Source organism: Phocoena phocoena, chromosome 16 (genome assembly GCF_963924675.1).
Source record: "Phocoena phocoena chromosome 16, mPhoPho1.1, whole genome shotgun sequence".
NCBI lineage: Eukaryota > Metazoa > Chordata > Mammalia > Artiodactyla > Phocoenidae > Phocoena > Phocoena phocoena.
This window is the reverse complement of record NC_089234.1, coordinates 16384514-16407113: the sequence shown is the minus strand read 5'-3', so window position 1 is coordinate 16407113 and position 22600 is coordinate 16384514. Positions and strand designations below refer to the sequence as shown.

Here is a 22600-nt window from a genome sequence, read left to right as displayed (position 1 = left end):
TTCCCATGTGCCTTTCACAAATCACCAAAAGTATGCTTTGAGATCTTGCAGTCTTAACCTTAAGACTTTCATCTCTGTTTACTATATATATGTACACAAATAGTATATGTATACATGTATATAGTATACTATATGCGCATGTATATATATATATATACATATGCACACACACACACACTATAGTATAGTATATGTATATTGTATACTATATGCAATATACATATATATTTCAGGAATTTCCTTTGAGTCATTTATGCCCTGGGAGGAGTGAGTGGGTTTATGCTGGAGAACGGGAGACCTCAGGAGAGGAGGAATGACATCATGCCAACTGCATGGTAAAGAGCCCTTTGCCTCTTCCCATTTCCTGGGACTGCCCTGGGACTGCCCTAGCACAGCCCTGTTCAGTGTTTCCTCCTATTCTGAGAGTCTGATTCAAGGTAAAACTTGGTCACCAATACATTCCCGTTTCAGAGATCTCACCTGCCCCGTGGTCTCTTACCCTGTGGGCTTCCTCTCCTTGCAGGGCCCCGTGTCAATCATGGGATTGCCAGTAGATCTGTGCAGGAAAGGACTTGACCTCTAGAGTCAGTTTGACCATGTCAGCCTCAGCCCCCAGTGCTGGGCAGCCCTGGGAACGGGGCACACAGGCAGTGGAGGCAGTTTACGGATAGGGGTATGCCCTGGTCCTTGCTCTGAGGTTTCCCTCTAGAGAAAATGAGTTCCTGGCATGGAGGAGGGCTTATCTTAGGCTTCTTTTTGGCCAGAAATGCTTTCTCAGCTGCTGTTCGTCCATAGCATGCTGCCCTCTGCCCTGTTCTCGTCTCTGTTCCTTGGTGGTGTTGCTATCCCCAGGGGCTGTCTTGTCAGAGCCACTTATGAAGCAGGAGCAGAGGAAGTCCAGGGAAGATGCTCCTTTGGTCATCCTACCAACGCCTCCACAGAACGGGCACTTGGTGAACACAGGCTGCTTGGGTGGGTCCTCATCACCATGGCTACTATCAACCTCAAGGGCAGAATGGGGAGAGGGGAGACGATAAGCCATCTGACCAACGTTGGGAGCACCATCCTGACGCTTGGTGATTGAGTGGCTAAGCCTATACCTTTGTTTGGGGACTAACGCTTAACACTTCTTTTTGACAGGTGAGAACAGGCAGCCATAATGGAACCCAAACCGCGGAAGAGTTCAGGTACCCAAGGGACATATTCTCGGAAGGAAAAAACTCTATTGAAAATAATGATCCATTCCCGTCAAACTAACCAGGATACAGAAGATGGTTTTAGTAAGGATAATGGGTGGCACTTCTGTGACAATTATTCTTGGTGTGGAGAACGTAGCGGAGGCTATTAGATTCAGCTGATTATTTTGTAAGCGCTCACTTATCTAGAAACTCGGCATTTTCTGATTTTCGTGGACCAAATGTTCCATTTGTTGCTGGGAGATGGTACTAACAGCAAACTATAGCCCAGAAAAGACTGGAGAATATTTCCTTAATTTTATATGAAATTCTCACTTGGAGACACTGCCAAAATTGTTATCAGGGCTTATTATGAGGATAGGTCAAGGGGTATTATTCAGATGCCTCGCTGTAGTTGATCAGTCAGAAGTTTAGGATGAACTAACTTAAAAATCAAACTATCTGATTCAATTCCAAAATGAGTACTTTCGAATATTTATTCAAAGCACCTATTATTAGTAAGTCACCGTGCTTCGTATTGCAGAGGATGTACAGGTTAATTAAGAATAGTCATTCTCTCAATGAGTTTGTAATTTCATTGGGATATTAAGATAAACACATTCCAGTAGCTGTATTGGGAAGTTAACATAGGCACATACGATCAGGCTATGATAGGTAAGTGCAAAATTCTGTAGAGTCTGAAGGGAAAAAAAGCACACGCGTCATTGAGCTGGCCCCTAAAGGCTGTATAGGGTTTTAAAAGAGATTGGGAAAGAGAGCACATCTCAGCAGAAAGGGATGGCATGACCGAAAGCAGTGAAGTGGGTTCGAGGCAGGTTGTGTTCAAGGAGAATGTAGCTGTAAAATAGGAAGGACGGGGGGAGAACAGGAAAGTGGTGCTATATGGTGCCGGATATTGACCTCATATAACCGGCAACGCTTGAAGCATTTCAGCACGGAAGTGGTGTCATCAGATTTGCTTTTTGGATTGCTCATATTTTTAGAAAAATAGCTTTATTGTGGTATAATTGACATACAATCAACTGCACATATTTAAAATGAACAACTTGATAAGGTTGTGTGTACGTGCCTGGGAAACAATCACCACAGCGGGATAGTAATCACAGGCATCACTCCCAAAAGTCTTCTTGTGCCTGTTTATAATCCTTCCCTCCAGCACCCAATCCCACTCCCCGTTGTTCTGCTTTCTGTCTCTCTAAGTTCGTTTGCATTTACTAGAGTTCATACAAATGGAATCATACTGTATGAACTCTTGTCTGGTTTCTTTCACTCAACATAATTCTTTTGAGATTCATCTATGTTGTTACCTATATCAAGAGTTTTTGGTTTAGATAGTCAATTGAATTATTTATTTATTTATTTATTTATTTTTGCTGTGTTGGGTCTTCGTTTCTGTGCGAGGGCTTTCTCTAGTTGTGGCAAGCGGGGGCCACTCTTCATCACGGTGCGCCGGCCTCTTCACTATCGCAGCCTCTCTTGTTGCGGAGTACAGGTTCCAGACGTGCAGGCTCAGTAGTTGTGGCTCACGGGCCCAGTTGCTCCGCGGCATGTGGGATCTTCCCAGACCAGGGCTCGAACCCGTGTCCCCTGCATTAGCAGGCAGATTCTCAACCACTGCGCCACCTGGGAAGCCCCGTCAATTGAATTTTTATGTCTTAAATAGTCAGACAAAAATTTCACATATTTATCCTTGCAGTTACCACTTCAGCATTCTTCATTCATTTGTATAAATTCAGATTTCCATCTGGCATCATTTCTTCCACCTGAAGGATTTCCTTTAACTTTTCTTCTAATGCAGGCCTCCTGATGCTGAATTCTTTCAGCTTTTGCATGTCTGAAAATGTCTTGAAACTGCCTTCGTTTTTGAAAGATATGTTTGCTGCCTATAGAATTCTAAAATGACACTATTTTCCTTTCAGTACTTTAAATACGTTGTTCCACTGGGTTTTGATGTTGTTGTTTTGCTTGCGTTGTTTCTGATGAGAAATCTAATGTCACTCTTATTTTTTCTTCTGTATGCATTATCTCTTTTTTCCCTCTGACAGTTTTTAAGGTTTTTCTTTATCACTGATTTTGAGCAATTTGGCTATGATGTTCCTTGTTAGAGTTTTCTTCCTATATTTTGTGTTTGGGGTGCCTGACCTGCTGAGATTTCTGAGATAGTTTTCTTTAAATTTGTAAAATTTTCAGCATTATTTTGTCAAATATTTTTTTCTGTCTCCCTCCCCCACTTCAGGGAATCCAGTGACCTGAAACTTGAAATTGTCCCACGATGCACCAGTGCTCTTTTGTGTTTGGGGTTCTTTTTTCACTCTCCATTTGTTTTAGTCCCATTAATCCCATCCAGTGTTGTTGTTGTTTTTCTGAGACATTGTGGTTTTCATCTCTAGAAGTTCACTTTGGATCTTTCTTATATCTTCTATATCTCTAACTTCCTGAATGTATAAAATACAGTTGATAATAACTGTTTTAATGAACTTCTCTGTTAATTCTAACATCTGTGTCAGTTCTAGGCCAGTTTTGAAGGACTGATGATTATCCACATTATGGCTCATGCTTTCCTGTCTCTTTGCATGCCAGCTAACTTTTGATTGGTTGCCAGACCTTGCAAATTTTACCTTGTTGGGTGCTGGATATTTTTGTATTTCTATGAATCTTGAACTTTTTTCTGGGATGCAGTTAACTTCCTTGGAAACAATTTGATCCTTTTAAGACTTGCTCTTATGATTTGTTAGGTCTGGAGCAGTCCTCAGCCCAGAGCTAATTATTGCCCACTACTGAGGCAAGACCTTCCTGAGTACTCTACCCAGTCCCCCATCAATGATCATTTTTGCCAGTTTGGCTGGACAGAACTGGCACTTTTTCTGGCCCAGTGAGCACTGGGCACTCTTCCCTCTAACTTTTTCTGATGGTTCATTCTCTGGCCTTGGGTAGTTTCCCCCACACACATATACTGATCAGTATTCTTGAATACTTGAGGGGGACCCTGTGACTGTCTCTGGGATTCTCCCTCTGTGCGGCTCTTCCCTCTGTCCTATGAGCTCTAGCTGCCTTGATCTCCCTGAACTCTCAGCTCTGTTTCCTCCGCTCAGGGGTCCACCTGGGCCCACCTCAGTTCCCCTTTCCTGTGCTGTGGACTGGAAACTCCGCCAAGGAAATTGTAGGGCTCACCAAGTTTGTTTCCTATCTCTTAGGGATCCATGACTTTTATTGCCTATGATCAGTGTCCTGAAAACAACTAATTTATATATTCTGTATTTTTTGTGTGTTTCAGACAGGAGAGTAAATCCAGTTCCTGTTATTTCATCTTTGCCCAAAGTACAAAATTGGCCAGATTTGGCATTTACTCTCAGGGCTATGTCGAGGATGGTTTTGAAGATGCCAAGAATGGAATTAGAGAGTCAATCTAGACAGTTACTAAAGCAGTATAGTGAAAAACGTATGCAGGCCTTGAATTCACGTGACTTTAATGTATTGAAATGTATGAAGGTCTTGACGGCAGTGGTGATAGAACAGAGAGATAGGGGTGGATCCAGGAAGTAAAATGGACATGACTGATGACTGACTGGACAGAAGGGTGATGGAAGGGTGAAAGTTTAAGAGGACTCTAAGTGTTCTAGGAGGGGAGGCTAGATAGATGTTGGTGCCACCAAGTGATCTAGGGCACCTGAGAGAAAAGGATGAGAGAAGGAAGTTTATGGGAAATCGAGGTGGAGATGTTCAGGGCCAAAAATGATCTATCCAAGGGTGAAAATACTGAGATTTTGTCCTAGAAGTTCCCCTAGAGACTGAATTTTGCTGATCACATCCCTGGTATGGTGTTTAGCATGTTTCTCTGTTTTCTGTATTTCCTACAAATTGGATCTAGAGGGTTGATGAGGTTGTTTCAGTGTTTTTTGGTCAAGGCTAATCCATGGATGGTGTTGTCCATTGCTTTTAAAATAAATGCAAACTGTCCCATGGTCTAGTGTCTACCAGGTGCTGCAGGATTCGTCTGCAGCCTCATCTTATACCACTCTTCCTCTCTTACTCACTCTGTTCTCTTACTCCACTCTGTCTCCTACTGGGGAGACAGCCTCTCGGTAGCTCTAGGGAACCACTCTGAAGAGGTAGGGGGAAACCAGCTTATGCATGACTTTTGGCTAGAAAATACATTCAGTCAAGAATACATCTCAGTAGGGCTTCCCTGGTGCCGCAGTGGTTGAGAGTCCGCCTGCCGATGCACGGGACACGGGTTCGTGCCCCGGTCCGGGAAGATCCCACATGCCGCGGAGCGGCTGGGCCCGTGAGCCACGGCCGCTGGGCCTGCGTGTCCGGAGCCTGTGCTCCGCAATGGGAGAGGCCATAACAGTGAGAGGCCCGTGTACCGCAAAAAGAAAAAAAAAAAAAAAAGAATACATCTCAGTAAAAGATTGCTGTTAGTCACAAAGAACAGATACCTCAAGTTAATGATTTTAGTGCTCATCTATGTACGGGAAGTTGCAAGGATTTGGATTCATTAAAATTCTTCCTGAAATACCTCTGACTATCTATGGGGACTGTTTTTCTAGATCACAGAGTGCCGCATCCTGCTTTTCATCCTGAATTCCTCTCAGGGTGCACTGTCGGTCAGGGACTGCAGTGGCTACGATGCTCTTGGCTTTCCTTTATTTTTCACCTCCATTTTACAAATGAGGAAACTGAAATTTAGTGATTCAAGGTGTTCTGTAAGTATTTGTTCAGTAAATAAATCTGTGAATTTGTCCAAAGCCACACAACCATTAAATAAAGGAGCTAAAACTTTTTGCTTTTGTCTCCTTCTGTTTTTCTCTTTCCTTTTTTCTTCCTTGGTGGGAAGAACGGGGGCAGCAGGCAGAGCTGCTGCAGAAGGAGGAGAGGCAGGGAAGGTGAGGACGGCTGGCTGAGAATTACTGGATACGAGCATAATGTCTCCATCAGCTGTAGTACCTAATCTTCATTCTGTTTTCACTTAATAAAGCAGTGCTAATTCTTTAGTAAAGGCTGTCTTTTACCAAACCATGGATGAACTAGAACTATAGCCTGGATGTAAAAGCAAAACCAAGGTCTTCTTTTTAAAATAAATTTTATTTTAGCAACATTAATTTTTTCTAGATAAGGAAAGTAGTACATATTTCTTGCAGACCTTTTCAAAAATATAGAAAAAATCAAAACTGCCTATACATGTCCATCCTTACAGAGAAGCAATTAACATTTCGGAAAGCTCCTATTTAACCACTTTCCCACCTTATTTTCAATAGCAGGTGGTTTTGCTTTTGTTTGGTAAGTCCAAGGTCAAGGCAGAATTACCTTGCTGCTGCGGCTGGTGGTTCAACAGGAAGGGAGACAAATCTTTGCTCACATCTAGAGAGCCACCGGCATCCGGAGAGCCAGACAGGTGTGAGCTGAATTAAAGAGCTTCTAAATGTCATCTGAACAAAGGTCCCGACAGTGGATGAATAAGAATCACACACTTGGTCCTGGGTTTTTTGTTCTCCTGGCCTATTATAGATGTGTTTTTCCATAACTGAATAATGTGAAGACCTTTCCAGCAGTAAACAGTGTTCTCCAATTGAAGCAGTTCTTCTCAGAAATTTATAGGGAACAGACTGACTCCTGTTCACTTTCTTTTATTAGGCAAACAATTTACATTATATTATGAAAATGAAGTCTGCAAACAAGATTACTTTATTAAATCACCACCTCCTCAGCTTTTCTTCTCTGCAGTAAGTATTCACAAAGATTTAACAGGCCTCCCACCAGCCTCATGAGCATTTTTAAAATCCTTTCTCTTCCTTTGAGATTTAACTGAGATGCAAAATGTTTTCATTTTTCAGACCTCTTGGAAAAAGCGGCTTTTCATCCTGTCAAAGAGTGGGGAAAAGGGCTTTAGTCTTTCCTATTACAAAGACCATCATCACCGAGGTTCTATTGAAATTGATCAGTGCGTATCCAATCAAGAAAATGTTTATAATAACAAATACTAACGTGTTGCCTGCAAAATAGAAAAAAGATTAGAAAACGTTAATTTGTGGAACTAAGAGTCCAACTGAAATAGGAATTCTGAATTAAGTTTTAGGCTGAACAAAGTATTTTCAATCAGTGATAAACCAGATCTAAACTTATTTTCTAAAACTATTGGACAATTTTCAAAGTATTGATCAAACAGATCTCAAGTTTTATTCAATTTGAAACTTAATAAAAACCATTAGTCAATTTCTTCCTAATTTTGTATTTGCATCTGTTTAATACTTTATATCTATATCTAACAGAAGTTCCAGTATAGCAGTCGGCATCAGTAACCATGAAAAAATGCAATCTGTACAGAAGATGTTTAACTGCCATCATGACGAAGTGATGTCGATCAGGGCCACTAACAGGGAATACTTCCTCATTGGCTATGACAGGTAAGTAGTACGATAACACAGGGTGTCTCCTGTATGCAAAATAAAAAACAAACAAAAACATTTTAAACCAGTACACAGTAAACATGCCTTGACTAGAAACCCATGGCCACAACCTTAAACACCATCTTGGCAGTCTTTATTATGTGTTAAAATACCTTGACAAATCACAGTATTCATTTCCTAGGGCTGCCATAGCCATGTACCACAAACTGGGTGGCTTAGAACAACAGAAATTTGTTGTCTCACTGTCCTGGAGACTAGGAGTCTGAAATCAAGGTGTCGTAGGCCATGGTTCCTCTGAAGGTTCTAGAGAAGATCTGTTCCAGGCCTCTCTCCTAACTTCTGGTAGTTCCTTGGTTTGTGGCAGCAAACCTCCAGTCTTTACATGGCAATCTCCCTATGTGCACGTCTCTACGTCCAAATTTCTCCTTTTTATAAAGACTCTAGTCATATTGGATTGGGACGCCCTTCTCCAGTCTGACCTCATCTTAACTAATCACGTCTGCAACAACCTGACCTGACTTCCAAATAAGGTCACATTCTGAGGTACTGAGGATTGGGATTTCAACATGTGAATTTAGGCGGGGGACACAATTCAACCCATGACTGTCACCATCACCACAGATACATTTTATGTACAAGAAACCAATACACTAACATCTACCCAAGGTACATATATTGGGGAGTGGCTATGCTCGTCCCTGAAGGAGTCTTCAGTTTTTAAGAGGGGCTCCTGGTGTTAGCGAAGATGGCAAATGGATTCTTTGTGGATGATTACCTGCTTGACAGAGAGGCTAAAGTTGGAGAAGGCAGCTGTACGGAGGCGACCAATGCTCAAGCCCAAGTGTCCATATGAAGACATTTGATCTGCTGCAGATCAATCCCCAGGCGAAAGCCTTCCTTTACAATTGTCTCGGGAGTCAATAGAAAGAAGGTGTGATCTATATACATTTGCTCAAATACCTCCTTAAATACATGCACTCCCTAAAGGGAGGCACACCTAAATAGCTACACCAAATGGCGCTGACAGGTTAAGGGGCCACTTAAGAACACAAAAGAAATCCGTTTCAAAGTCAAAAGCTCCAAACCCTGTGATTACACTGTTACTTTCCACTTTTCTTCCCATTTCTCTGAGCTTTGCTCACAGAGGTGGCACGAGGGTTAATTCTGGTGTGTTAGCATGGAGGTGGTAAGGATCCAAGGAGGGGGGGTGCATTTAAGCCACTCAAGAAAAAGATCCTGGGGCTTCCCCGGTGGCGCGGTGGTTGGGAGTCCGCCTGCCGATGCCGGGGACGCGGGTTCGTGCCCCGGTCCGGGAGGATCCCACATGCCGCGGAGCCGCTGGGCCCGTGAGCCATGGCCGCTAAGCCTGCGCGTCCGGAGCCTGTGCTCCGCAACGGGAGAGGCCACAGCAGTGAGAGGCCCGCGTACAGCGAAAAAAAAAAAGAAAAAGATCCTTATTTCCCTGGTACCTACCCCATCGCCTGTCCGATCTTAATAAAAGAATCCTCCTCCGGTTCAAAATGAGCGCAGGCGCCGTTGTTGCCGCATGCCGGAAAGTTTATTCCTATCAACAGGGAGAAGATTAAAGACTGGGTCTCTTTCTTGTCATCACTCTGCCGGAATACAAAAGCAGCACGCCAGAATACAGGGGTAACTATTTCACTGATAAAATAGCGGGTCACCCGAACAAAGCCCTCTTTCACAAGGAAACAATGTGAGCTATTTTTTTTCCCCTCCTTAGCAACTGGCATTAATACAAGGAATAAATAAGTGAGAAAATGTACATCCTTGTTATTTTTATGACTAACAATAGAAAAAAATTCTTTTGTGTTTTGCAAGAGAGCTAAAATACAGACACTTCAAATTTTCATTATTGGAGTAGGAGGAGTGGCATTTTTTAATAGTAGCTGAAACTACAGTATTTTCCATCATTGTTATTCAAGGTACATAACAGCTACCTTTGGAATGACTGAGTCCAGGGTGGTTTCTAAAAAACATGCTTTTTACCTATCTTATATTTTCAATATAAGGTTTTTTTGATGTAAGTGCCAGAAATTTTAAGTTGTTTATTTACTTCATAAGAACCTTTGCTAATTTACCTAAGTCCTTTCTTAGGACAGACCTTTATAAATGAAACTTTGGCCTCTAGGTATCGTTTTGACATTGTTTCTAGATTGTTCCATGCTTACAACAAAAGCAGAGGCCAAGGAGAAGGGAAAGCAAAGTGTGTCTACAAGTACTCAAATGATTAGAGTGAAGGAGTGGGGTACAGAGGGACACAGCTTTGAAAAGACAGGTTGAGGGAAACTTAGAGCATCTCTGAAGGCCAGGCTGGGAGTCCTCAAGGGTTTTGGAACAGGAGAGACACAAGACCAGCTCTTGTCTAAACAGGAGAATGCTGGCCAGCAGTATAAATGTTAGTGGTCAAAGATTGGAAGCAGAGAGCCCCATGACCAGGATGTTGCTTCATTCTAGACAAGAGATCAAGCATGCCCTGATTCCAATATTCCTTTTTGATAAGCAGGAGAAACTCTCATTTGGTGATAGAAGGCCCTCTTCAGACCCCATCCATCTCCTTGGTTCTTCCTGCACACTGGAGGCTGTCAGCACGACCACAGCAAGAAAAAGTCTTCCAGACATGGTAATCGGACTTACCTCTCTTAGGACGCCCTGCCTGGGAGCCAGCTGATGCTTCAAAAGTCAATGTATCTGGGGCTTCCCTGGTGGCGCAGTGGTTGAGAGTCCGCCTGCCGATGCAGGGGACACAGGTTCGTGCCCCGGTCCGGGAAGATCCCACATGCCGCGGAGTGGCTAGGCCCGTGAGCCATGGCCGCTGAGCCTGTGCATCCAGAGCCTGTGCTCCGCAATGGGAGAGGCCACAACAGTGAGAGGCCCGCATACAGCAAAAAAAAAAAAAAAAAAGTCAATGTATTTGACATCTTCCTCAAAGCCTAATCCACCAAAGAATGATTCTTAGTCCTAGGATCTATCGTATATTTAGTCTGTTTCCCCTACCATCACGAGCCTTACTGCTTGCCCTGCCTACATCTAAATGTATTCATTCATTTTGGATGCTCTTTGATATGCATCCAGGTACATCGGGTATGTTGGGTGGAGATCCCCCCAGCTAAACAAAAGCCTGGATGGTAGCCTTTTCCCTCCTTTCACCAACAGGTCAAAGATTACTTCTGTAAAAAAAAATTCCCCGAACACCACTTGACCATCTGTACTCCTGAGGCAAAATCAGAGTTCTTATTATTTCCTATATTTACCCAGATCAATCTTGCTTCTCCGTGTGCGTGTGTGACTTCATTTCTAATGAAGTCCATTGGAGGAAAAAAATAATAATGCATTTGCCCCTTGAAAATGATTTGTAATTGTGCTTTCAGCTCTCTTGGATTTGCAATCTTCCCAATTCTGGATATTATTAATGAACAGGCTGAGTGGTTTTTTTCTTCTGCCATGGATGCTATTTTGTCCCTTAGAGATGTAACCACTGACTTTGCCTTTTCCCTGGGTACCAGGCACATCTTAATAGGGCATAGCCTCCTGTTTTATCTAGCTGGAAGCTCTCCAACTATTTTAAAAGCCTTATGTAGCATATCAAATGCACCAGGCCAAACACTTCATTTGGTACTTGTAGGAAAGGTGGTAGGAAATGGGGTTGAGAAAGATAACTCTTTTCAGTAAATGCCTCTCTAGCTTTTCACTCCTGTACCCCTTCTCCCTAGAGATAATATTATTGGTCATTTTGCCTTTTCATACTATGTATTCCAATCCAGTGATTTTCCAATCAGCTTCAGTTAAGAGAACCACCTACCTTGTTGGGAGTTGTTGTTGCTGTTTCTAAAATAAAATGGGAACCCTTCCTCATCCCAGACTCAGCATGACCTGGCTTCATGAATTTGGAGCTAGAAAAACGGACACAACTCAAATACATCTTTTTTTTTTTTTAATCACTTTCTTTCAAGGACTTCCTAGAGAACATTCAGGGTTTTTTCAACACCACCACCACCACCACCCCCCCCCCCCCCCGCTTGCTCTAAGGCATTGTACTTGGAAGAATTGAATTGTACTTATAACAATTTTCCTGCCAGGCAAAGCAGCTACTTTGTACTGTCCTGTATCTATTAGAGAGGGAAGCAGTAATTGGTTGAACCTAGATCACCTTGAAGCCTACAATTCATACTATCACATGATTGATGCTACAAAATTGCATTGCTATGGAAACAGTAGAATTATATAAGCAGAACACAAAAGAGGAACACTGAGCGGAAAGGGAAAAGATGCAGTGCCTTGACCCTGGGCTAATTAGCTTCTCAGATGGCACTGAATGAAAACTAGAAAAAGAGGAGGGTGGAGGATTCAGTCGCGGAGATTAGAACACCACCCACCGGAGAGAATTACTTGTTCTGAGTTACAGGACCCAATAATAGAGAAAAACCTGAAAGATGGGCTTATATTTTTATATCAGTGGTGACCCAGACTCAAGAAGCAAGTTCAAGTTGTGTGGGCTTCTAGATGTAACCTTGGAAGATCCTCGGATGTTCTCAACCCAATTAATCGATTATGCCTTCTCCAGAAAACATGTGGCTTAATTCTGTCTCTTGCAAAGACAAAGAAAAAGCATTAACTCTGTCTTCATCTCTTTATTCAGCATTTAATAGAAAAAAGGTCTTCAGGACTCAGAGAAGCTCATCTACCGCATGTCTTGTCAGAGACCGCTCAGGATACAGAAGAAGAGAGTCATTATATTAATCCTCGAAGTATTCTTTTAGAGGTAACCCCTTCTGTTTACTAATCATTTACTCCTTCTACAAATATTTACTGAGCCCCTGCCAGGCACTGTTTCTGAGGCATTAAGCTGGTTTCAGAATCAGACACAGGTGATGTGCTCACAGTGTTGACACTTTAATAGGAACCAACCATGATACGAGACAGAAAGGGCTCCATGCTGAAGAGAGATGCTCGTAAAATGCTCAGAGGGCATGGGGGTGGTAGGCGGGGAAGCTGACTTCCAGACAGAGGCCAGGGAAAGTTCCATGGAATGACATTTGACCTTACATGATAGGCAAAATTTGGACTTGAGGGATTGATCTGGGGAGTCTTTCTGCATTCTAGGAAGAGATAATAATAATATGAGCAGAAACAACAATACCCTTGGGTGATAAATTGTGTGGCATATACCAACCGGTCTATTGATCATTTGGAATTCCCTACTGAGTGCCTTCTGTGTGTGAATCCTGTACTGTGCTAGGCATGGTGGCTACCGGAAAGGACCTGATATCACGCCTGCCCTCAGTGCTCACAGTCTTACCAGTTACCACCTGACGATGCTCCACCAGAGGCATGGTCAAAGAGCTCTGGAAGCAAACAACAAGGTCCTACTGTATAGCACAGGGAACCATATTCAATATCCTGTGATATACCAAAATGGAAAAGAATATGAAAAAGAATGTGTGTGTGTGTGTGTGTGTGTGTGTGTATACACACACACACACACACACATATACATATATATTGGGTTGGCCAAAAAGTTCATTTGGGTTTTTCTATAACAGCTTATGGAAAACCCAAACGAAATTTTTGGCCAACCCAATATATATATATATGTATATATATATATAGCTGAATCACTTTGTTGTACAGTAGAAATTAACACAACATTGTAAATCAACTGCACTTCAATAAAATAATACTTTTTTAAAAAAAATAAAAGAGCTCTGGAAGCAATAGAAGTAAAGACAGATTTTCTGTCTCCACTGGAGTCAGGGAGGGCTTCAAGACACAAAATGGCATTTGACAACATATATGATGAATAGTTCAGTTGAGCTCTAACCCAGCGTGAGTGGCATATTAGGGGAAAAAAACCCACAGCAACCAGAAAAAAGAGCCAGACCATAATGGGTCTTGAATGCCAAGTTGATTTCATGCTGCAGGCAGGACAAGGGGCAATGGTGGCTTCTCAGTTAGGAAGGGGCAAAACCGAATTCTCTTCTAGTACTATTAACCCAGCAGCTATATTCAAGGTGGACAGTAGAGAGAAGAGAATGGAAATGGGAAGTAGGAAGGCAAAATTGGGGGGAGGGGGGCAGCATTTCCCAAACTGGGTTTTTCTATAAGATGGTGACGTGTTCATACATAAGAAGCATTCTGAGGTGAAATAAGTTCTGGAGACACCAAATCAAAGTAAGTTACACAAGCTTCTTCACTGAAGAAGTCTCAGAACCTTTTTAGTATGGAGTGGGGCATACTGTACAGCAGTATGAACGCACAGCATTCCCCAAGCTCATTTGACCACAGGACCCCGCTTTTCATGCCAGTGCTCTCTGGGACATGATGACGGCGACTAGTCTTTCATGACGGTCCAACCAACCAGCCAGGTGGTACTGAGCGCTAGCTGTATGCCCGGCGTTTGCTAGGTACTTTACGAGATGCAAAGTCTAGTAAGGCAAATAAAACTAAGCTGGAAGACCACCACAAAAATTGAGTACAACACCGTGTCGTAGAAGTTCAGAGAAGGGAGAGGTTGGCAGTGGCTGAGGTGATCGGAGGGGGCTATGGGACCTCAAGCCAGGCCTGAATACAGCTTCATTAGACAAAAGAGAAAAGGGGAAGAAAACTGCATGAAATGGGCACTAGAAGAACACCGTTTGTAGGGGCGTAGTGGGAGGGCTGGCTTGACTGGAAAGAAGTGTTCCAGTGATGGTTCATGGTTAATTTGTTAGGTAGGCAATCGGAAGCCCTTAGGGTTTTTGAGAAACCATTGCCCCAAATGACTTAGTTCCAACAGGCTAGTGGAGAATCCCCAGAGGACAGTATTTTCTAGAATCCTTACAGCCCCTTGAAGTAACTTGACTGCCTGTGAGCAGAGTAGCCCGAGGCCAGCTCTGCACTATGTCGGAGCCTTTGACCCACTCAGGTGTCGTGATTCTATAATAGTATCGGTTGGGCAAAAGAGTTCATGTCATCAAGTGCCTAGTGATGAAAAGAACAACGGACAGCAATTTACTCCAATAGGACACTTGTATCAGGAACGTGGGGAATCCTAGAGAAGAAAGCAGATTTGGAGTCTGCCAGAAGCTTTACTGGTTCATTCCCCCAGAATGAGCACCACTGTTCATCCAACGGTAGACATACCGTTTCAGGGACCAGAGCCGTCAGGTAGTGGGTGACAAGGTACCTGGCTTATTGATAGACTCACATCCTTACGTCTCTGCCTCTTGTCTATAGTTGGATAATGAACCCATTGAACCCATTGGACCTGGTAGTCCAGACCAGGTCTCCAAGGCAGTTGAGGGTCATTACATGTCCATGAAATCCTGGTAAGTAAAACTGCCGTACCTTAAAATTTGATCTTAGCTAATGTCCTGTTCTAGAACAGTTGCTGCAGATCATTTAAATAGTTGATATAATAATACAAAAGCATTACCACAGACCAAGCTCAACACGCCATTCAGTCATCTCAAAACAAGTGAACGTGAGAATGGTTTCTCTACCCATAGAAAACCATTAGTGACATCCTGGGGACATTTTCTGTCTCCCGGGGCAGTTCTTTTCTATTTTGCATTTACGTCTCTCACACGCTCACTTTGTCTCTCCAAACCCTCCCAGTGTAAAGGGCTATTTTGGTCCCATGTCCATTTTTAGAAGGAAAGTTTCTTGGATTTGGTTCTAACTGTAGCTGGGATTCTGATGGTTGGACATACTTCAAAACCTTGTTAGTTTTCACATGGCTGTTAGATACTTAAATCTGATTCACACACCACGGAAAGCTGTAAATAGATAATGCTGAAAAAGGGTTTGTGTTAACTTCTTGTACTCTAGTGTTTCCGAAGAGTCGTCCCATAAGTCTGCTGATGGCAAAGAGGAATCCCAGACCCTGGCAGATATCCTGAATGGGGAGCTTCACCCACAAGAACAAGGCTCAGGAACAGGCTCTTGTCTTTCACCTGCCAATACGGAAGCACAGATCACGAATGACGAAAAGGGGTCGGCCTCACTAAGTGTTGTGCAATTGTCTATACTAATCAAGTAAAGTTCTCATTTCTCAAATTTTATGGGTCCGTAGAGCAAGGCAGGCTTCCATTTGTACTCAGAATTCACATTTTAATCTCCAACTCAGCCAAGAATCTGTCCAGCTTGCCCTTCTCACTGATACAGTAACCAAGGACAGTGAATACCAGAGTTGGAAGTGCAGCGAGCAGTCCCCTGGGCTGTGAGTGGCATTTTCAAATACTTTAAAAAATTCTGTTCTTTCAGGTTCTGGAACCTTGGATCACCCTGACCTGGGTTGTATATCACCCAGATTTTACTATTAAAATGACAGGCATGCAAGTCACATGAGGTTTGGTTGTAGACTAGGCTGGAGAACTTTCAGGTTTTAAATGATGCCAAGAACATGTGATGAGATCGTTCTCAACTTTAACTCTTTTCAGTGTCTCCTTCTGTGGAGAAGTGTGCAAACTGACATGATATATAATGAACTTCGTCCATTTTTTACTCCTTTTCCATTGTCTACCATCGCTACCACATCCCAAGGGGGTGGAGGAGGGCATTAACGAGTAACTTAAATTCTTATCCTTCTGCAAATGTTTTGGACAATCTTTAATGGCATAACACCATCTCAGGTGTCGGAAGCCAAAGTCCATTCAGAAGGTACAGTTCAGAGCCAGAGAGGGTCGCCTGACTTTTACAAATGTCTTGTAGTAACATCCCCGATGAAATCCAAGTGGAGAAGCTGAACGTGTTCCTTTATCCTCCTGACATCATAAACCATCTTGCTCTCAGAGAAGCTGCAGGACGGATATGGTAGGTAGGAGATTTGAGGGTTACTGATTATAAATGGGGTTGGATGGTATGAAGACAGTCATTATATCCTGAAACACTGTATGTGGCAAAACTGCCTGGAGAACTCGGACTCTCGTGCTGCTGTTGTCACAAAACGTCTTTGATTGAGGCAGAAATAAGGATACTGTTGTATAGGAGGGACAGCTGGGAGATAGGTGGGTATAGGAGGACCCAAAAGTCCAGGAGGACTAAATTTCTGATTTTTTGAAAGTGAGGAAAAGTGGGCAGGAATACGTATCGTCCAAGGAAATCATTGCCAAACAATGAGCAGTGAGTATTTCATGAATGAAGTCAGTGAGGTCAACAAGAATCTAAGGTCTAAAAGAAAATGGCATACCAGGGTCGAAGACTTCTAGACATCAGGTAAAAACCTGCTGGTCAGGGACTCAGACACAGAAGATTGTGTGGCAGAGAATTTTCTTACAATGATCACTGTTTGTTTGATTGTACATTCTTTTAAAGACCTTGTAATTCATTTTGATGGAAGATTACATTTTTAGAATAGAAGAAAGCTTGTTAATGTAAACATCACACATCAATTATAAGTTCTGTAAGAGGGCAGGAACCACAACCTGCCATTTTTCCAAACTTCCCACAATCTAAGGCTCAAAACATATTTGACGGAAACTATGGACTCCTCTACACCTGAGCTTGCTCATCTAATAATTCATCTATTTTTGCATGACATATTCACTGTGTGCTCACTTTAAATACTGGGTTTTTCCGTATCGTCTTACGGAAAAACCGGAACGAACTTTTTGGCCAACCCAGTACGTAACATCTTCTGTTTATGGGGTTATAAAAAAACACTTTTTTTAAGGTGGTTCCATACTTCTGGGGTCTCAAAGCCGTTGAAAAAGACAGCTGCATAAACAAGTAAATATAAAATGCATTTGATCCGAGTATACAATAAGCGAGGGGCTCAGACAATGCAGTAGAAGTCCAGAGGCAGAAGAGATTAATTAAGGTAAAGGAAGGGTAATGTAGGAGGGCTTTGGAAAGGCAGTGTCATTGGAGTTGGAGTTTGGAGGAAGACTCAGGCTCCAAGAGTAATGATAGAGGAAAGAATATTCCAAACAGAAAAAGAGAGTTCGACTACTTCAGATGTAGCGCAATATAGCTAAAGAAGCTAGTAATAGTAGTGGTAGAATAGAGTGAGGAGCCCCATCTGTATCTCCATCTGTGCCCCACACTCCCAGCAAGCACCGTCTCACTCTTGCATTGGATGCTGTACCCCCATTGCAGTGTGGCTCAGTGGGATGGCCCCCCGCACCTGGGATGCTTATTTTTTCACGGAGATCACCTTTTCGCCGTGAATGACCTGAAGCCCCAGAGCCTGGAGGAGGTTTCCTTGTTTCTCAGCCGGTCCATCGAGCGGGAGGTGAGTCCTGCTGATTGGTCCTGGTCAGGGCAAGAGGGAACAAGATCAAGGTCTTGGATGGTGTCTGAACAGTGCTGTGCTCTGAAGACAAATGAGACTCTGCAAGCCGCAGCCACCATATGTAAATAAGAGAATAAGAAGTGTAAATAACACTTCATAAGATACTTCTAAATAACAAGAATGTTATTTTAGGACCCTTTTAAAATTCTTTTGTATCAGGTAGTATTTGGAGGGAGCACTGGGCTAGGAGACTGAACGGCTGGGTTCAAGACCTCAGATGCAGCATGACATGGCAAAAAAGAGCTTGCAGTGGAATCAGGCAGGCTCAGTGTTTACATCCAACCTCCTTCAACCAAATGGTGCCTCAATCTTCTCTTCTGTAAAATTAGGGATAATGATAATGCTAGTTATTGGAGAATTAAAGGAGATAATATATAACATGCTTACAACAGTGACGGGCACATATTAGGTGCTCAGTATGGTTACTGTTACTTCTTCTGCTATCGGCAGAAGAAGAGATCAGAAGATCTCTCAAATTTCTTCCAGCTCTGAGAGTTTATGATTAAATATGTCTTATCTCTTCTGCATCACACAATAACTTTGTTGGTTAGACAAATTGTACTACCCCTACTATCTAAATGGGAAAACTTAGTAAGAATGAGGGAGTTGTCTAAGATACATAAATAGTTAGTGTTAGAGCAAAAGGACTCATTCATTCCTTCATTCCTTCACTCACTCACCATTTATTGAACATCTATTGTATGCTGTATTCTCTGCTAGGTCCTAGAGCCACAAAAATGGCCTCGGCCTGAGCTCAAGGAGCTTACAGATTAGTGGATAAAGCAGGTATATTATGTGCTAGTTACAGGTGCAGTATGTGCCTTGAGATACGAACAGAGGACCATGGCATCACAGAGGAAGAATGAAGTTAATCTATTTGAGGGAGGCCAGAAAGGTGTCTCAGAGAAGGGGATGCTTGACTTGGGTTTTGAAGACTAGGGTAGGGGTTTGTGTGGTGGCAAAGGGAAGCTTTCAGGAGTCCAGCCCAACGCTCTAGTAACTGTAATATATTTCCTCTGCCAAAGACCCATGCTGCGGCCAAGTGTTCAATATAATCTTCTGAAAGTTACCAAACAATACGCTTATCCAGAGACCTAGGCATCAGCTCTGAAGCCAAGAAAAGGGTTTTTGCCTGGGAGCAGATCCAGGAGGAACTCCACCTGGGTGTTGCTGGCTGCAGTTTATCAAGACTGCCTTCTAGATTGTGGAGTCACTTGCGTAAGAGGGACTGACAGCATTTCTTTTGGGCTCATTCTGCCTGACCCCCTTTCTCCTAGATGCTATTGAGAAATACATGTGTTCACCAATATGATTATTTGAAGATCAAAAAACTCCCCAACTTGCCCACCCCTACCATTCCTGATCTATTTCTTTATGTTAAAAACAAATATCCAGTCCTTTTTAAAATTCAAATAGCTGGTCCCTGAAAGGAAAAAGGATAGTGGAAGATGGGAAGATAAGAACGAAAGGAGGGGCAGTCAAAGGCCTCTAATGTTTTACAGCAGCTGAACCAAGCAGATGTACTTTCCATCCTTGAGAATGAAGTTGACAGAAATGGGAATTTGGGGTGAGCGTGGGTAGGGACAGGAAGGGGAGAGAATGTGAGATTTTAAAAGGAGGGGGAGGAGATGTGCATGGGAAAGGGGAGGAGATGCTAGATTGCAGGAGAAACACATAGAACTTCAGTCTCCTCCCAATTTTGTCAGGGGCTGGTCCTGTCTGGTGGTCTTATTTGGATTCTCTTGTTTCAAGAGGCTTTTTGTTTCCTGATACAAATGGGCCCATCTGGAGAGGACTGATGTACTCTGGAATCTGCCCTAAGGGCTCAGGCCAGTGGAGGCCAGAGAATAAAAATCCATCTTCCACATTAATATATCAATATAAGTCATCCTGGTTTTTTCCGGCCCAGATTTTCCTCACAACCAGCTTCAAAGGGTGTGAATGAGGACAGACTGACACTGAGAACCAACAGTCCTAAAGATAGTCTTTAGTCATTTAATGTTCTTCTTTCTTGTGTTCTAGAAAGTAAAACTCACCATCGCTCGGATCCCAAATTCAGAGAAATTCCACGCAATAGCCTGTACATGCCACTTACCAGACCAAGGTATTAAACCTTCTAAACTGGATACGTCTGTACTGGAGAGGACACTGGAGAGGAGTCTAGCCATTAAAAAGGGTCAGCAGAAAGGATCTGGAGAGTAACGTGCTGGGGCCCACTGCCGACAAGCGAGGATGGGCCCCAGACTCTGTGCTGAGCTCTGCCCCTCACCGCTGTGTGATAGCAGGCAGTCAGCACAGCTCTCTGAATTTCTCCATCTGCATCTTAACAATGGGAATAACCATCCCATCTCTGGCTATTGCGTCAGGGATGTTGAGAGGCCCAAGTGGGATGATAACTATGGAACACGGTGAAAATGTAAGGCCTTATTATCTCAGACTTTGTCCCAAACACCACAGACTGAGATTGGGTAAGTTTCTCATCTAAAACGTGCTGTGTGTTCTGTGAGGTCATGGTCCACACAGTCTCTTCTTTGTTAGGGAATGGACAGTTGGAAACACTCATTTCGGGAAGCCAAGATTCCCGAGAGAGATGTGGTACCGTATCAGCCTTCCCAGACACCTCCCGCTATTCATCACATGCAGAATGCTAAGACACAGTGACTTCTTGGATTCAACGATCATCTTGTTTTCTTAAAGACCAAGGAACAATTTTAGAAGTCGAAGCAATTTTAAGGTTATACCCAGCAAAGCTCGCTTGCCCTACAAGTAGTTTGAAAGTTCTTAACTAATTGATGCATTAACTCATTGATCCTAAAAGGCCGAAAGGATCAAGTCTTTTTTCATAAATAAGACAACAAATGCAGAGAACTAAAGGATGAACCAAGGATGGGGGAACGGTAGAGCAAAAGAGGCCTTCGGAAAATAGATCTTACTGTGTTGCCAGTTCACACGGGAAGAAATCAAGGCCTCAGACATTTAATGATGTATTTTCTTCATGGCTCCTGGTTTCATAGCTATTTAGTGGCAGAACCAAGAATCTAAAACCAGCTCTGAGAAACAGATGTCCTGATCTTCACTTTGTATTTGGATTTAGATTTGAAAAGACCTTCAACACACAGACGAGACACTCAAATATAGTTCATTTTCTGTTATCTAGATTGTACACAAAAGTATTAAAAAATTTTCATTTGCATGCCCTATTGGACCGACTGTTTCTTTTTCTTTTTTTTTTTTTTTTGGTAAAGCTAGATTGGAGTTAAGACTCTACTTTTTTCCACTTTTATTGAGATATAATTGACATATAACATTGTATTAGTTTAAGGTATACTGTATAATGATTTTATATGTGTATATTGACCTACTGTTTCTACTTCCAGAAATTTATCCTACAGAAACACTCACACAAATACACAAAGATATCCGTAACAACAACAACAAAAATCCTTTGGGAATTGCTTAATTATGATGACATCATATAATTGAACATTCTGCAGATGTTCAAAGTTTTACATGAATGATTAGGAAAGATGTTCACAATATCTTAAGAATGAAAGAAGCAAGTTGCAGTATAGTAGGTATAACGTAATCCCACATTTACAAAAATAAATGACTGGTGTTGGTGCATATAAAATTTTCCCAACCCTGGGCTTCCCTGGTGGTGCAGTAGTTGATAATCCACCTGCCAATGCAGGGGGCACGGGTTCGAGTCCTGGTCTGGGAAGATCCCACATGCCGCAGAGCAACTAAGCCCACGTGCCACAACTACTGAGCCTGCGCTCTAGAGCCCGCGAGCCACAACTACTGAAGCCCGCACACCTAGAGCCCGTGCTCTGCAGCAGGAGAGGCCACTGCAATGAGAGGCCTGCACTCTGCAGCGAGGGATAGCCCTCGCTCGCCGCAACTAGAGAAAGCCCACCCACAGTGACGAGGACCCAACGCAGCCAAAAATAAATAAATAAAATAAAGAAATTTAAAAAAAATTTTTCTCAACCCTAACTGGGGAGAGAAATCCCTCCCTCACAGGGGTTGTTATGATGTTGAAATGGATGATGTACAAACAGCCCCTGACACATTGCCTGATATGGAGTAAGCACTCAGTAAAGGTTAGTTATACTGCTGCTGCTAGGACAATACCATTTTTTGTCTAGAAGAACATACATCAAATTGTCAATAAGAATCATCTCTGAGAAGTATGATCACAGTTGGCCATTGGGGGGAGGCATTTCTATAACGTTCGAATTTTTCTCTCTTTTTTTTTTTTTTTAACTATCAGCACATGTCACATTTATAATGAAAAATAAATACAGGTGTGGTAAATAATACATATATATAAACATATTTATATATTAAGCCTTCATAAGTAGAAACCAAGCCACCTTAGTGAAGGAAATTTAAAAAAATATCAAGGTAAGTCAGAAAGAGAGAGACAAATACCGTAAGCTAACACATATATATGGAATTTAAGAAAAAAAGAATGTCATGAAGAACCTAGGGGTAAAACAGGAATAAAGACACAGACCTACTAGAGAATGGACTTGAGGATATGGGGAGGGGGAAGGGTAAGCTGTGACAAAGCGAGAGAGAGGCATGGACATATATATACACTACCAAACGTAAGGTAGATAGCTAGTGGGAAGCAGCCGCATAGCACAGGGAGATCAGCTCCACCTGGAGGGGTGGGATAGGGAGGGTGGGAGGGAGGGAGA

At 42.7% G+C, this 22600-nt stretch overlaps 1 protein-coding gene across 1 annotated transcript; it reads left to right on the top strand.

Annotated features, from left to right (window-relative positions):
• The first annotated feature begins 1159 nt into the window (after window positions 1–1159).
• PLEKHS1 (pleckstrin homology domain containing S1) lies at window positions 1160–20096 on the top strand. Its single transcript, XM_065894690.1, has 12 exons — window positions 1160–1187; window positions 6831–6919; window positions 7031–7137; window positions 7466–7600; window positions 9178–9253; window positions 10128–10244; window positions 12261–12395; window positions 14837–14928; window positions 15431–15637; window positions 16313–16414; window positions 17699–17834; window positions 19917–20096. The coding sequence occupies exons 1-12, from the start codon at window positions 1160–1162 to the stop codon at window positions 20094–20096; spliced, it is 1404 nt and encodes a 467-aa protein (XP_065750762.1).
• Window positions 20097–22600: the final 2504 nt, after the last annotated feature.

What these genes read in the sequence shown, in the direction of transcription:
- PLEKHS1 (XM_065894690.1), top strand. Translation starts at nt 1,160, where the DNA reads ATGGAACCCAAACCGCGGAAGAGTTCAG. An exon ending in GGTTCTATTGAAATTGATCA is followed by an intron (nt 7,138 to 7,465) that starts GTGCGTATCCAA and finishes TATATCTAACAG; the next exon opens with AAGTTCCAGTATAGCAGTCG. An exon ending in GCCGGTCCATCGAGCGGGAG is followed by an intron (nt 17,835 to 19,916) that starts GTGAGTCCTGCT and finishes CTTGTGTTCTAG; the next exon opens with AAAGTAAAACTCACCATCGC.